The sequence below is a fragment of the Pseudorasbora parva genome, chromosome 16 (genome assembly GCF_024679245.1).
Source record: "Pseudorasbora parva isolate DD20220531a chromosome 16, ASM2467924v1, whole genome shotgun sequence".
Classification (NCBI taxonomy): domain Eukaryota; kingdom Metazoa; phylum Chordata; class Actinopteri; order Cypriniformes; family Gobionidae; genus Pseudorasbora; species Pseudorasbora parva.
The window spans coordinates 13330777-13345348 of NC_090187.1; the positions used below are offsets into that span (position 1 = coordinate 13330777).

At 35.9% G+C, this 14572-nt stretch overlaps 1 protein-coding gene across 1 annotated transcript in view; it reads left to right on the top strand.

Moving 5' to 3' along the window:
* The window catches only part of spon1a (spondin 1a), a 281162-nt gene that overhangs the window by 46981 nt on the left and 219609 nt on the right, over window positions 1-14572 (top strand). Inside the window, exons 4-5 of the mRNA XM_067419702.1 lie at window positions 7982-8055; window positions 12031-12153. Coding sequence (XP_067275803.1) covers window positions 7982-8055; window positions 12031-12153 — 197 coding nt within the window. The remainder of the gene's footprint in view (window positions 1-7981; window positions 8056-12030; window positions 12154-14572) is intronic.

The window sequence follows — 14572 nt, forward strand, 5'->3', positions numbered from 1 at the left end:
TACTCCAGACTCAGTCCACTGCTTCAGCAGGTCTCCCAAGGTCTGGAATCGGTCCTTCTCCACAATCCCGTTTAGAACAATTCAGTTTGATTTGGTGAACTGGTTCGACTGGTTCGAACCGGTTAAAAAGAACGATTTGTTTGTGAACCGGAATCACTAGAGTGATGATCGGCTTTCCGAATTGTGGCAACAGAATGCGAAAATTTGCAGCGAACACTTTGACAAGGATGACTGACTTACACAGACACAACACAGTGGGGCCAGTTAAAGAAAAATGCCATTCTGTGGTGCAACCACTGTGGAGGTAATGTAAACTTTCTTTATCCTTCCATTTGGGCACACACGGCTTGAGGAAAGATATGCAGTAATAAAATAATCATGCTTTACACACACAACACCCTTCCCAACTGGACTATTTACTTTTTCTGGCTACAACTGGTTTCCAGCAGGACTTCAGCACGAGACTACAGCTAGCCATCTAAATCACTATTTAGGTGAATTTAAACAATGGCTAAGTGGCTAAACGAGGCACAAAGAAACCCTTTACCTTTATGCCCTCATAACTGCCGTTTTAGATGAGTGGGGGCTCTGGGCATTAACTGTAACAGCTCTGGGTTGCAAGCACCAATACATTTTATTTTTTTATTTTTTTATATAGACTGTACTCACAAAGGTATAACGATCAAGATATACATTCCTTGCACACACGCGCACACACACACACACACACACACACACACACACACACACGGTTTAACATTGGCCTTCTTTACACCTGATTTAAGGATATTTGGGCGAGCTGAGAAAACCTGAATGTAATGTGCATCACTGTCTCCTGTGACCGTAAAGAAATGCTATTTGATTTTGTAGCTGCAACCATTACTCACTTCAACACTGCATGTTGAGGAAGGGCAAAATAAAATATTATTGAATAAAATTGAAAAGCTCTAGAAAAATGGGCTTACTAAATGTTTTGATCTCCATTTACACTGTATTAAGTCGATCACTATATACAGTGTAAAGACTACAAATCTGAAAAGCAAGATAAGTCAGCAAAAGTTATCATTTTATTGCAGTTGCAGGTTATGAGGTTATGAGAAACAAATTCAAGTTGTGATTTCTCTTTCTTATGGGTGCTACTTGAAATAAAATAAAAAAGATGACATTGTGAAATCAGCTAATGCCCTTACCTGGGTCGGACTGATGCACAAACGAGATAAATAAAAGCAATTTCTGTTCAAGCTGCTCTCAAACACTGATTTTTCTCTTATAAATGTTTGAACTAAAAGCAAGGTGAAGCATCGAATGAGAAATAGATGTTTTTTAGGCAAGTGGAGGCTCATTACAGACCTTGCGCAAAAAGCAATTTTGCTAAAAGCCAAGACGAATAATCCAGTTTAGCAGCCACAAGGTTAAATAATTACAGTATAATTATATGCCACGGTTTTATTTTTATTTTTTTGGTTTCCAGGTTCACAGTGCATAAATACAAATGTAACCTGCATACTGTCTGTCAGTGGGACAAATCTCACTCCTGGTGGTTTTCTGGGTTGATGCGGGTCCTTGAATTTGCATTGCATAGCCTTGAGCACTGGCCTGAGAAGATCTCTCACAGACACACACACACTGGGAAAGGCGATTAGCATCAGCTGTGTAAAAGCAGGAAAGTGAGTCTGCCCTTAATAACATCTCATTGATAGAATTTAAATTGGATGTTAAATAACCATTACCGCAGCTGATTGCCTGGCCAGCCCTGGAAAGTGAGGAGGCTTTCTGCCAAAGCCGCTCTTCTTCAGATATGTGAAATTGGGGTGAGATTGAATTAGAGCATGGACAATTAGAGTGGTACCATCAGTACCTTAACATAAAAGGCGGCGTGGGTGGGTTTGAGTGTATTAGAGTCCTTCTGTGTCTCTTTCGTTCCGTGTACGGTCTGTTGACCCATGTTTGTCACCCACCATCTCTCTAAATGAATGTTTCTGATGGTGAATAGTGATTGAGACTGTGGTGTAGGTTTAATTTTAACACCAAAAGACATGCTGTGTGGAAGGGGTAAAGTTGGACTAGGATATGGGGCTCAACTTTCTGCTGTCTGCCTCAAAAGCAAAGCAATCAAAATAAACAGATATAGTTTGAAGCTGTAAATAGAAGAACTGCCAGTTTGTTCCTCAAATCATCAAAGATAATATGGTTGAGGGAAGAGTAACTCTGGACATGGCCACCCGTAGCAGAATGCAATCCAATTAGACGACTGAAATAATCGGGGAAAACTCAAGAAACAATGTTTGAATGCCTCTATTTTTCCTCTTTCTTCCCATTATCTCTTTAAAGTTGCCATGAAATCAAAATCTTATTTTTTATACATTCCATTCCCTGAAGCAAAACACTGATTTGTGATAACTCAAAAAAAGAAAAAAAAAGAAAAAGGAACAAAATGATTCAAACCCTTGCTGTTGGGAAGGTATTGCGCAGGTGATGAACGATGCCTGGTTTCCTCAAGACGTGATGCTAGGATATAAGGTTCATTAGACCAGATAATATAGTTTCTTATAGTTTTTAGGTTCTGTTTTTTTCTACCACAAATCCCAGATTGGTAAAGTGTTGCAGTGATGGTTTCTCCTATCTCCACACATATCTGGTGCACATCCAGAGGGACCACCGGTTTGGACTGGCCAGCATGTCTAGGAAGAGTTGTGGTAGTTCCAAACTTCTTCCATTTAAAAATTATGGAGGATATTGTGCTCAGATGCAGACCAATTCCTAAATTTAGAACAAACCAAAGCAAACCCACACCAACCCAGGGAGAACACACAAAGTCCACACAGAAAAGCCTCCAGGATTTGAACCAAGGGCCTTCTTGCTGGAAGGCAACGGTTCTACGCCCTGAGCTGCCCTTGGTAATGCATTTGCAAAGTTATCACACTACCTTTTTTATTTTTAGTTTGCTTTGTCATTATAGGGGAATGGAGTGTAGAAAAAATAAGAATAATAATTTAAAGCAGGGGTCCCCAAACTCGGGTCCTGGAGGGCCGCTGTCCTACAGAGTTTAGCTCCAACCACAAATAAAAACACCTTAAACAGCTAATCAATGCCTTTATAGGCCAATCTGATATCAGATTTTACTATACACGATTACCATGGCCAAAATAATTCACAATAACGATATTGTCACAGGTATGTTCTGTTTGTTTTGATTTTCAGTCATCACTTTGATCCATATAGAGGGTGTGCACATGACATCCCCGTCAGCTGGAGCAACTGCGGTTAAGCCTGCCTGAGTGCCAAAAAGACAGAGTAGCATGCAGCGCAACTCGGCCGTCATTATGTTAAACCCCGCCCACCGACTCTATACACGATGTGATTGGCCTGACCAAAGTTTGGTTTTTACAGCTCAGACGTGTATTGAGAGTTGCTAGACGATACTCGCAGCAGATTAGATTTGCTGCCGCTAGGGTGCATCTAGATTTCTGGGCTAGCCCAATACTTCTTGTCTAGTATATGTAATCCTCGTAGTCCTCTGTAAGAATTCGTAATAATAGCATATTATTAGTGAAAAGGAGCTAGCAAAAGATCCAGTGTGTGTATTTACACTCATCAAATGATTACATTTCCAATGTGTTTTCAAATTGGTGAGTAATACAGCCAATCACAGACATGTTTGTAGATTTCTACAATGCAATGGCCAGTCACAGGTGTTGAATTTAGAATCCACTCACCGCTTAAGTGTTTGTCCAGGTGTTCAGTTAAAATGCATGTTACAGTTTTTGCCCATTGCTTGAACACTATAGATCGATGCTTAGACTAAAGTAACACAACTTGAAGCTTTTGTTGCCATACCTTAAACACTTGTACCCATACCTTAAACAAAAATGCTGCTTTGCACTCAAGTTGCAATTCTGCAACACACTTAAGACTTTATGCAACACACTTGGTCCTGCATACTACACTCTATTTCATACATAAGACACTTCATTCAAAAATGAAATTTCAGGGTGTCATTTGGAAAACACATGTATCCAAAATACAATACACATCGTGCATCTGCAACCACTCAAATACATACCTGAAGGCACTAACTTGCAAAACTGAACACCAATCAGCCAACCACAAATAGGCCTCAGTGAGCCATTTTGAGAACTTTGCAAGCACTGAGGGGAGAGAGAGAGAGAGAGAGAGAGAGAGAGAGAGAGAGAGAGAGAGAGAGAGAGAGAGAGAGAGAGAGAGAGAGAGAGAGAGAGAGAGAGAGAGAGAGAGAGAGAGAGAGAGAGAGAGAGAGAGAGAGAGAGAGAGAGATGGTCAAAGAGCTATACACAGAACAATTTTCAGAACAATATAAATATGATATTAGAGCAACTTTGGTGGTTGATGTGGTAAGTCATGTCCTGACAGTGAGGGAAGCTGGGCAGAGAGTCCTACACATCTTAGCCAGTTCACAGTTGCATACATCATAAGGACATTCAGATTGGAAAACAGCAACTCTCCATTCCAGACTGTATCTATCTACATACTGTACCGTATCACAAATTGCAAGTTGCTAGTGCTCCTTTGTAAACAAACAAACAAACAAAAAAATGGTAGTTTTGTGTAACATACAGTACAGTACATAGCACTTTACCATTGAGATTTAACTTTAGTGTGAAAGTTTTACTTTATTTTACTTTACTTTACTTTACATTTATAACATTTCAGTACTTTCATTTTTGGTAGACTAGTGTGTTAACTATCTGTATTCATATGATGCAAGTTTGTATCATTTTACCATCAGAGTTACATTTGGACAAAGGGATGTTAGGTTTTGATAGCAGAGTTGAGGTTTTGATAGTAGAGATAGACACCGTTGTGAATGGTATATTTCCCAGTGTTGTGTCATGTTTACTTGTGTGTAGAGTTTTGGCACAACGAGTGAAGTTTTGCAAAACGTGTTCAAGCAACTGTAATCCTCTGTAAGTGCAGTCATTGTGAAAATAAGAGATGCATTGTATACCAGTTTCACTGATTAATATATCGGAACTTTGTGAGATTGCGTTTATTGAATGAGTGACAGCTTTTAGTGATTATAAAGGGAGTGCTCTCTGTCGAGGTGATATAATACAGTTTTTCTCAATTGCTAAAACACTAAAACCCATCGGCTGAACAAATTTCTCAGTTGCCTGAACTCATTTAGCTAATTGTGCAGTCTGTTGTCAATACCTTAAACCATTTCACATCATAAAACACAATTTGCAGATCTCACTTAGACTTTTCAGCAAATCTCTAAACACATTCTCATTGTCAAGACACATACTGCTCTCTAATGCACATGCCATTCATACGGGTTAACACAAGTGGCAACAATCAAATACAAATAGAGAACACAATGTCATTTAATGAAGACAACCACTCAAAACTGATTTAACCTGTTTCAAATGATGAGACAACCAATATAAGTACAGTGCATTGTAGGCTGTATACTGTACAATTAACAAATCTATTGCCCTGAACATGTTACTTTCCATTTGTTTACAGTACTGACTGCTCAATAGATTTTGACTGGTTGCAGTTTCATATCAACAAAGAACGAGCTTGTAAGACGCAGAGTACAGTACTGTAAAAATCAGCCTAATCTAATGAAAATGCATATCTATAGCACAAATTGTATTTATCGTGTGATTTATGTGCCAAAATGAGTTTTTATGAGCATATGTTACGCAGTTTTCGTGTGCATATGATATGTACTTTATATTGTGTTATGTGCACATACTCCAAACAACTAAACCTACCCAATGGGGTGACAATGCAAATCATATGCACATAAAAAATAATTGTGCCGTATAAATCGCACAATAAATACAATTTGTGATGTATATGCATTTCATGAGAATGAGATGGTAAAAATAGGGCTACAAGCAAGAGGAAGAACAAAAAATTGCAAAGCAATGCAGAATAGTAATAATTTCTGATCAATTTTAAGCTACTATGATGAAACATGTTTTCATTCATCACAAGACAATGACAGAAAAATATGAAATTTGTTTTAAGATTAAAAATTTACTTCTGCCTGAGAACTGTTTTGAACAATGTGTTTTCTATTTTTTGCTGTATTGTTTACTGATTGCTTGATAGTGTTTATCATTTTGATCACTTTGTTTATGATTTGAGAGCAGTGTTTGATTTTGAACACAGGTAAAACTGTTTTGAGGCGAAAGTTTCATTTTGCAAGAGAGGTTTTGTGAATAGTGCTTGAAGAGGAGGTTTTGTGTTTAATGGTTTCAGAAAATGGAGCAAGGTTTCAGAAATAGTGTTTTAGCAATTGAGAAAAACTGTAATAATGATAATAATATATATATATTTTTTTTATTAATAGGTCTATAATATATTCAGAATTTAAATAAGACTTTTGTTTTCCATTCTTGACATGCGGCCACATACACGCTTCAATACACTGACCCATCCGCATATACATGAGGGTTTTACTCGAAAAAACACTATATCGAGTCCAACCTTTAGTTAAACTGATAATCGTTTTCTCTACTCGCGTTTTCTTCTATTAACTCCAGTCATGCAGCAGCTCTTCTGCCACTCAGCCCCGGCTGAGGGGGCGTGTTCCGGCGGGAAGTGACGTTGATGCATACCCTCTATTCCCACCACTTATCAGTCACAATGGACACTAACCGTCATTACAACTGTTTTGTCTTTGTGTTAATCTTCCCCATGTATTTAGTTCCTGCTTGTGTTCTGTCCTGTGTCCAGTATTGTTTGTGTTATGTTGCACGCTGTTTCGAATGTTGGCTTGAAATCATTCTAATGATTATATTATATTATATTATATTATATTATATTATATTATATTATATTATATTATATTATATTATATTATATTAATTATATTATATTATATTATATTATATTATATTATATTATATTATATTATATTATATTATATTATATTATAGTTGAGCTGTTAGTAAAGGTTTGAAATGGAGTTTATGCCTTCACACTTTTTTTTTCTAACGTAACCAACATCATCTTTCATCTTTGAATGGATAATGACCAGTGCAGTGAGTAAAAAACTACTGGTTCATACATATTCCTTGTCATTTGGATACTGACCACCTGGACTGCTCCCAGGCCTCAGTACAATAATGCCAGGCCTGTTCCTCAGATGAGAGCTTCAGTGTGTGAGGACGGACTTTTTGTTTACTCTGAGATTTTTCTAGGCTGTATAGAGACCTCCATGGCTGCCACAAGTATATGAGATGGCATCATGTAAACAGGCTTCACCAACTCTTTTGGAACCCAGAGCTTAAGCTATGTCCAAAATCACTTATCTGATTTTAATTACAACTACTTGACCAAAGTCTCTCTCTTTCTCTCTTGTTTACATTCTCTGTATTCTTGGACTATGCTACCAGGATCATTTACAGCTTTAAATCAGCTGTTTACTTCTGCTAAAAAAGACCATATTTGCCCAACATTAAAATGCCATAATGATCCGTGCTGGTTTAGTGACAGTTTAGTTTCTGGGCCAGTATAGTTATGATGTTTACTAGAAACTCTGGTTGACTAAAACAATCATTATGGTGAAGCTGATTGAAAAGCTTGGCTGGTATATTAAAATATCTGGTGGGATGACCAGCACAGCAACATTTTAATTATTATTAGTGAATTATTAGTGAGAAACTTCATTAGAATGTAACTTTATTATTATTTTTTTTTTAAATGCTTCACATGTGCTGGCTTGTAATATTCCGGACGCAGCTTCCTTTCGTGATGTAGTGCCATTTCAATGGCACGTGCCTCTTTTTGTGGATTACAATCACTCCATAGGGGTTCATGATTGCTGCATTTTCAAAGTGCTGATTTGCAAGTTATACTTTCTTTTCTTTTCTTTTCTTTTCTTTTCTTTTCTTTTCTTTTCTTTTCTTTTCTTTTCTTTTCTTTTCTTTTCTTTTCTTTTCTGATTTCCCTTCATTACCTTGTTCTCTCATCTCTCAATCTCTAGGGCTAGTATTGTTCAGAGGAAGATCATCTCATTCCAGGATGAGGGCTCACTCACGAAGCGGATGTGTGAGAGAGGTGAGTCTTTCATTGATCCTAGCTCGATGGTTTAGCACATTACAAGCAGTTTTTCAATGGGATGTTATTTTACAATGTATAGTGCTTTTCCTATAAAATGTTCCTATTTGCCTTGATAACCAATCACATTATAAACTTGATGTCACTGAATTGCTGTCAGTGTTAAACACTGTCTCACTTCACATATAGTATAGAACATAACTTTTTCAGTGTAAACTCCAAAAATAGATCAATCCAAATCAAATGTTTAATTGCAAAGTTGTTGAAGATTAGCTTATAGGCTGTTGATTCATTATGAGGTAATAAGCTGCTGCTTCACAAAAGCAGTTTACACAGTGTACTGAAGACTATCTTCCATTGGCATGTATTAAAAAACAAAAACAGCCACCTATCTCTTATCCATTGTACTACGGTGATGCTTTTTTGTTTGCTAACCTTGAAGGCTTGCCAGCAGCCCGGTTTCTAGTGATCTTGAGGACGTTGATGAGTTGGTTCATTGGTAAAAATGGTTTTAATTTAACAATTGTTTAAATAGGTGTAACATAACTATTTTGGTAGGTGGCCCTCCAGAAGCAGAACTGGACCCTTCTGATCTAACTTATACAGTATTGTTCAAAATAATAGCAGTACAATGTGACTAACCAGAATAATCAAGGTTTTTAGTATATTTTGTATTGCTACGTGGCAAACAAGTTACCAGTAGGTTCAGTAGATTGTCAGAAAACAAACAAGACCCAGCATTCATGATATGCACGCTCTTAAGGCTGTGCAATTGGGCAATTAGTTGAAAGGGGTGTGTTCAAAAAAATAGCAGTGTCTACCTTTAACTGTACAAACTCAAAACTATTTTGTACAAACATTTTTTTTTTTCTGGGATTTAGCAATCCTGTGAATCACTAAACTAATATTTAGTTGTATGACCACAGCTTTTTAAAACTGCTTGACATCTGTGTGGCATGGAGTCAACCAACTTGTGGCACCTCTCAGCTGTTATTCCACTCCATTATTCTTTAACAACATTCCACAATTCATTCACATTTCTTGGTTTTGCTTCAGAAACAACATTTTTGATATCACCCCACAAGTTCTCAATTGGATTAAGGTCTGGAGATTGGGCTGGCCACTCCATAACATTCATTTTGTTGGTTTTGAACCAAGACTTTGCCCGTTTACTAGTGTATTTTGGGTCATTGTCTTGTTGAAACAACCATTTCAAGGGCATGTCCTCTTCAGCATAGGGCAACATGACCTCTTAAAGTATTTTAACATATGCAAACTGATCCATGATCCCTGGTATGCGATAAATAGGCCCAACACCATAGTAGGAGAAACATGCCCATATCATGATGCTTGCACCTCCATGCTTCACTGTCTTCACTGTATACTGTGGCTTGAATTCAGAGTTTGGGGGTCGTCTCACAAACTGCCTGTGGCCCTTGGACCCAAAAAGAACAATTTTACTCTCATCAGTCCACAAAATGTTCCTCCATTTCTCTTTAGGCCAGTTGATGTGTTCTTTGGCAAATTGTAACCTCTTCTGCACATGCCTTTTTTTTAACAGAGGGACTTTGCGGGGATTCTTGAAAATAGATTAGCTTCACACAGACGTCTTCTAACTGTCACAGTACTTACAGGTAACTGCAGACTGTCTTTGATCATCCTGGAGGTGATCATTGGCTGAGCCTTTGCCATTCTGGTTATTCTTCTATCCATTTTGATGGTTGTCTTCCGTTTTCTTCCACGTCTCTCTGGTTTTGCTCTCCATTTTAAGGCATTGGAGATCATTTTAGCTGAACAGCCTATCATTTTTTGCACCTCTTTATAGGTTTTCCCCTCTCTAATCAACTTTTTAATCAAAGTACGCTGTCCTTCTGAACAATGTCTTGAACGACCCATTTTCCTCAGCTTTCAAATGCATGTTCAACAAGTGTTGGCTTCATCCTTAAATAGGGGCCACCTGATTCACACCTGTTTCTTCACAAAATTGTTGACCTCAGTGATTGAATGCCACACTGCTATTTTTTTGAACACACCCCTTTCAACTAATTCAACTAATTGCCCAATTGCACAGCCTTAAGAGCGTGCATATCATGAATGCTGGGTCTCATTTGTTTTCTGAGAATCTACTGAACCTACTGGTAACTTGTTTGCCACGTAGCAATAAAAAAATATACGAAAAACCTTGATTATTCTGGTTAGTCACATTGTACTGCTATTATTTTGAACAATACTGTATATAGTAAAATAAGTCAACAGTTATGATCCGTGTGGTGTAAATGGTTGACCAAGGTGATTTTTACTGTTTAAATTACAGCCTCTATCTTGACATCTCGTGACCAGCCATGTAAGCCAGCTGACACTGTATCAATCTCATAAAGACCCTAAAGATGCATGCAGAGTTTAGCTCTAACCCTAACAAAAAGCACCTAAACAAACTAATTAAGATTTTCAGGATTAATAGAAAGCTACAGGAAAGTAAGTTTTGTCATGATCACTATCTCTCAAAGTGATAGACATTTAGCATATAGTTTGGATTGGTGGTATGGTTCTGTTCTGGGCAAGAACTCCCTGCGCATCCATACAGCCTAGCATGGATACGAGCAGGAAGAGCAGTGATAAACCCTCTAGGGTAAACAGAACAGAAGCAATGATGTATTGCAGATAGCATTAATGTCAATATTAAAATGTTCAACCCTAGCTCAGTCTGATTCAGGGGAATCAGATGGCAAAACCTGACTGAAGAGAGGAGCCTGGGATAAAGGAGGGTAATTGGCTCCGGAAATGCGGCAGCAGTTAATAATACTGAAGGAGCTTATATATATATATATATATATATATATATATATATATATATATATATATATATATATATATATATATATATATATATATATGTATGTATGTGTATATATATATATATATATATATATATATATATATATATATATATATATATATATATATATATATATATATATATATATATATATATATATATATATATATATATATATATGTATGTATGTATATATATATATATATATATATATATATATATATATATATATATATATATATATATATATATATATGTATGTATATATATATATGTATGTATATATATATATATATATATATATATATATGTATATATATATGTATATATATATATATGTATATATATATATATATATATATATATATATATATATATATATGTATATATATATATATATATATATATATATATATATATATATATATATATATATATATATATATATATATATATATATATATTTGACTTTATATAGTGATAAAGGTGCTTTTTAAAGTATAAACATAAAAGCACATCTAAACAAACAAACAAACCAAATAATATAACAAGAAAAATATACATAACACAGACACAACATGAGTCAACAGCATAGCCCAAAATGATGTTCCAACCAGGCCAAAAACAAAGCATGTATAAAAATAAATAAATAAATAATTCAAATGAATCCCCGCTGAAATGAAGAAACAAAAATCCAGACCAATAGTCATCAGTATAAAGTCAAACACCACTGGCACTGGAATTAAAAATAATGCAATGTGATTAAAAAAAAGCAATTTTTTTTTTTTATGTTCAATTTGCTTCGGACAAAACAACATCCCATACTGGGACCTGTGTTCAAACAAAACATTGCAACAAGGGGCATCTTGCATTGTTCAATATTTTACCTTTTTGACACTGTATGATGTCTATCTAGTGACTCAATAAAAGTCTTTGTGAATGTGTGATTGAGCTGTTGTGCAGTTTAGATATGCATAATTAGATATAAATAAAATTTTGTAAGTATAATTATTTTATAAATAAAAATAAATAAAACATATAATAAATTACTTATTATTTATAATAAATAAATAATAAATTAAACATCTATTTGGATATAAATAATTGTAATAATCCAGCCATTCTCTCTTGTCCTTTAGAGCCGCTGTATGGAGAAACCACAGAAAAACCACTGCTGGACTGCTGCGCCTGTGGAACTGCCAAATACAGAGTCACCTTCTACGGGAACTGGTCAGAGAAATTGCACCCAAAAGACTACCCAAGTAAGACACTATGTCCTCAATGACATGTGAGGTGTGCAATTTTTTCAGTGTTAAAAAACTTTCTCCTATCCCAGTTAAAATGGAAGAGACACTAAATGATTTGAATTTTGAAGATAGGCACAAATGTTAAGCACAAATGTTACCTTACATCATGCAACCCTGATGAGGAGAAGTTTTCTGTTACTTTTCTAAATGAACAAGCATAGATTTTTTCCTTGCATTGAACAAGGGAGGGAATCAAGCCATGTCAAGGGAGCAGAATATCATAGATCAGTTCTTATGGAAAACATCCAGTGTTACTGGACATTTTATTTAAATGGGTATGTTATATTAGTCCATATTTTATTTGTGATATATAAGTAATTTGTCTGTGTATACATGTTTGTGTGTCGATAGGGGATGCTGGACAGAGTCTAAAATAAAGTGCCCTGAAACACATTGTTTTCTATGAGTGTATGTTCAAAATCCTGCCGCAATACAGAGGTCACTCACATAGCTTTCGAGTAAATTACATTATGTCCTAACGTGTTAGTGGGAATTGTCAGGAACTCACTAGTGCTCCTGCACTAATCATTGAAAACTTGGCATTGAAAAGGGTCAAACGTTTGCCTTTTATCTCGCATTGAATGATTTTTTTTTCTTGGTAGGTTTGATGTACTCTTCTAAATTGTTAATGTACATAAAGACTTAACCCCTGGCTAGAAGACTTAATTTTACGTTTTGAATTTATTATTTTTTTTGCTCTGTCGGAATGGGATGACACTTGGTGACCTTTGTCGCATTAACTATGTGAATACAACAAAATCATGGACATGATAAGGATATGTTAAAGGGTGAAAATTAAAGTCACACATGGCTCCTTCACAGTCAAAATGACCAACATAGGAAACTAATGGGAGATGACACCCTGACTGCCATTAGGTATCGGGATGAAATCCTTGACTCATTGTCAGACCCCCCCCCCCCCCACCCCCCACCCCCCCCCCCCCCCCACACACACACACACACAAGAACCTGCGCGAATATAACACAAAGCAAGTTTTTTCTTTGTTTGTGCAAATGTGTGAAATAAAATCAATAATTCAGCTACAATGCAGTAAAAAAAGAACATAATGGGAGGTTATACACCAATGCAAAACAGACACCCACTCACAAACACTTACACATGTGCAGAACCATATACATAACACTATTATACACACAAAAGATTAACTGGTGTGGCTGTAACAGTGTGGTAAAATTGGGCTAAAATACTTAAATAAGAGGCTGAAATAAGACCAATCAGACCCAGATTGATTAAGCTAGGATACAGCATACATGTTAATTTGCGGTATACTGTCATTGAATTTTGATGTTATGTGCAAAAAACGACACTTTAAATCAACATTTCAAACAAACAAACAAAAATATAAACCTTGACAAAAAAGTATTTGAGAATGTATAAGTATTAAACCAAATCCATAACTTGATGAAAACAAGTATTTATGTCTAAAAACAGATGGGACTAATCTATGGAAGCCCATTTCTGCCACTAAATAAAATAATTTGTGACTATATCATGCAATTGCAAGTTTATATCTCAGAATTCTGACTTTAAGTCGCAATTTTGAAAATAAAACTCTTATTTTTTATGGCAGAAATGGGCTTCCATACTAATCTATCTTCAAAATTGGACTTTAATTTATTTAATCATAGAATACTGTTCCAATCACAAAAATAATAATACAACTATTTAATATTTATTTGTTATTTTTTTTCAATGGGGAAAAATAGTTTATAAATTGTAGTTTATTAATAATAAAATCCCCTCAAATTTTATGGTACATAGACTGCATTTATATAACGCTTTTAACAGACTCTATGGCCACCCAAAGCGCTTTACATTTTTGCCTCACATTCACCCGTTCATACACCGACTGCGACGTCAGCCATGTAAGGCACCATCCAGCTCGTCGGGAGCAGCTGGGGTTAGGTGTCTTGCTCATGGACACCTCGACACTTGGTCAAGTGGAACTGGGGATTGAACCACCAACCTTTCGGTTTGTAGACAACCTACATGAACCACTGAGCCACTGTTGCCCCATTTTTTCAAATTTTAAACAAAAAAACAATTGAACACAAAAATATTACATTGGTTTTCCTGGGGGAATGTCAAAGCATTTTTGACCACAAAGGAGCCAAGTGTGACCCACAAATGAAGAGGGCCAGAGGCATTTAAGCAATACGTTTTTTGAGCATATGCTTTATATAGAAAAATATCATAAAATAAAGCAACTGGCATAAGACTCCAAAGCTTTGGTTAAATTATAATGCTAAGCTGGATATTAATGTTTAATGTATAACATAGTTGTGCTGACCATTAATCAACTACTCAGAACACCCTACACTCGAAACAAAAGTGGTTAATTGGCTTGTAATC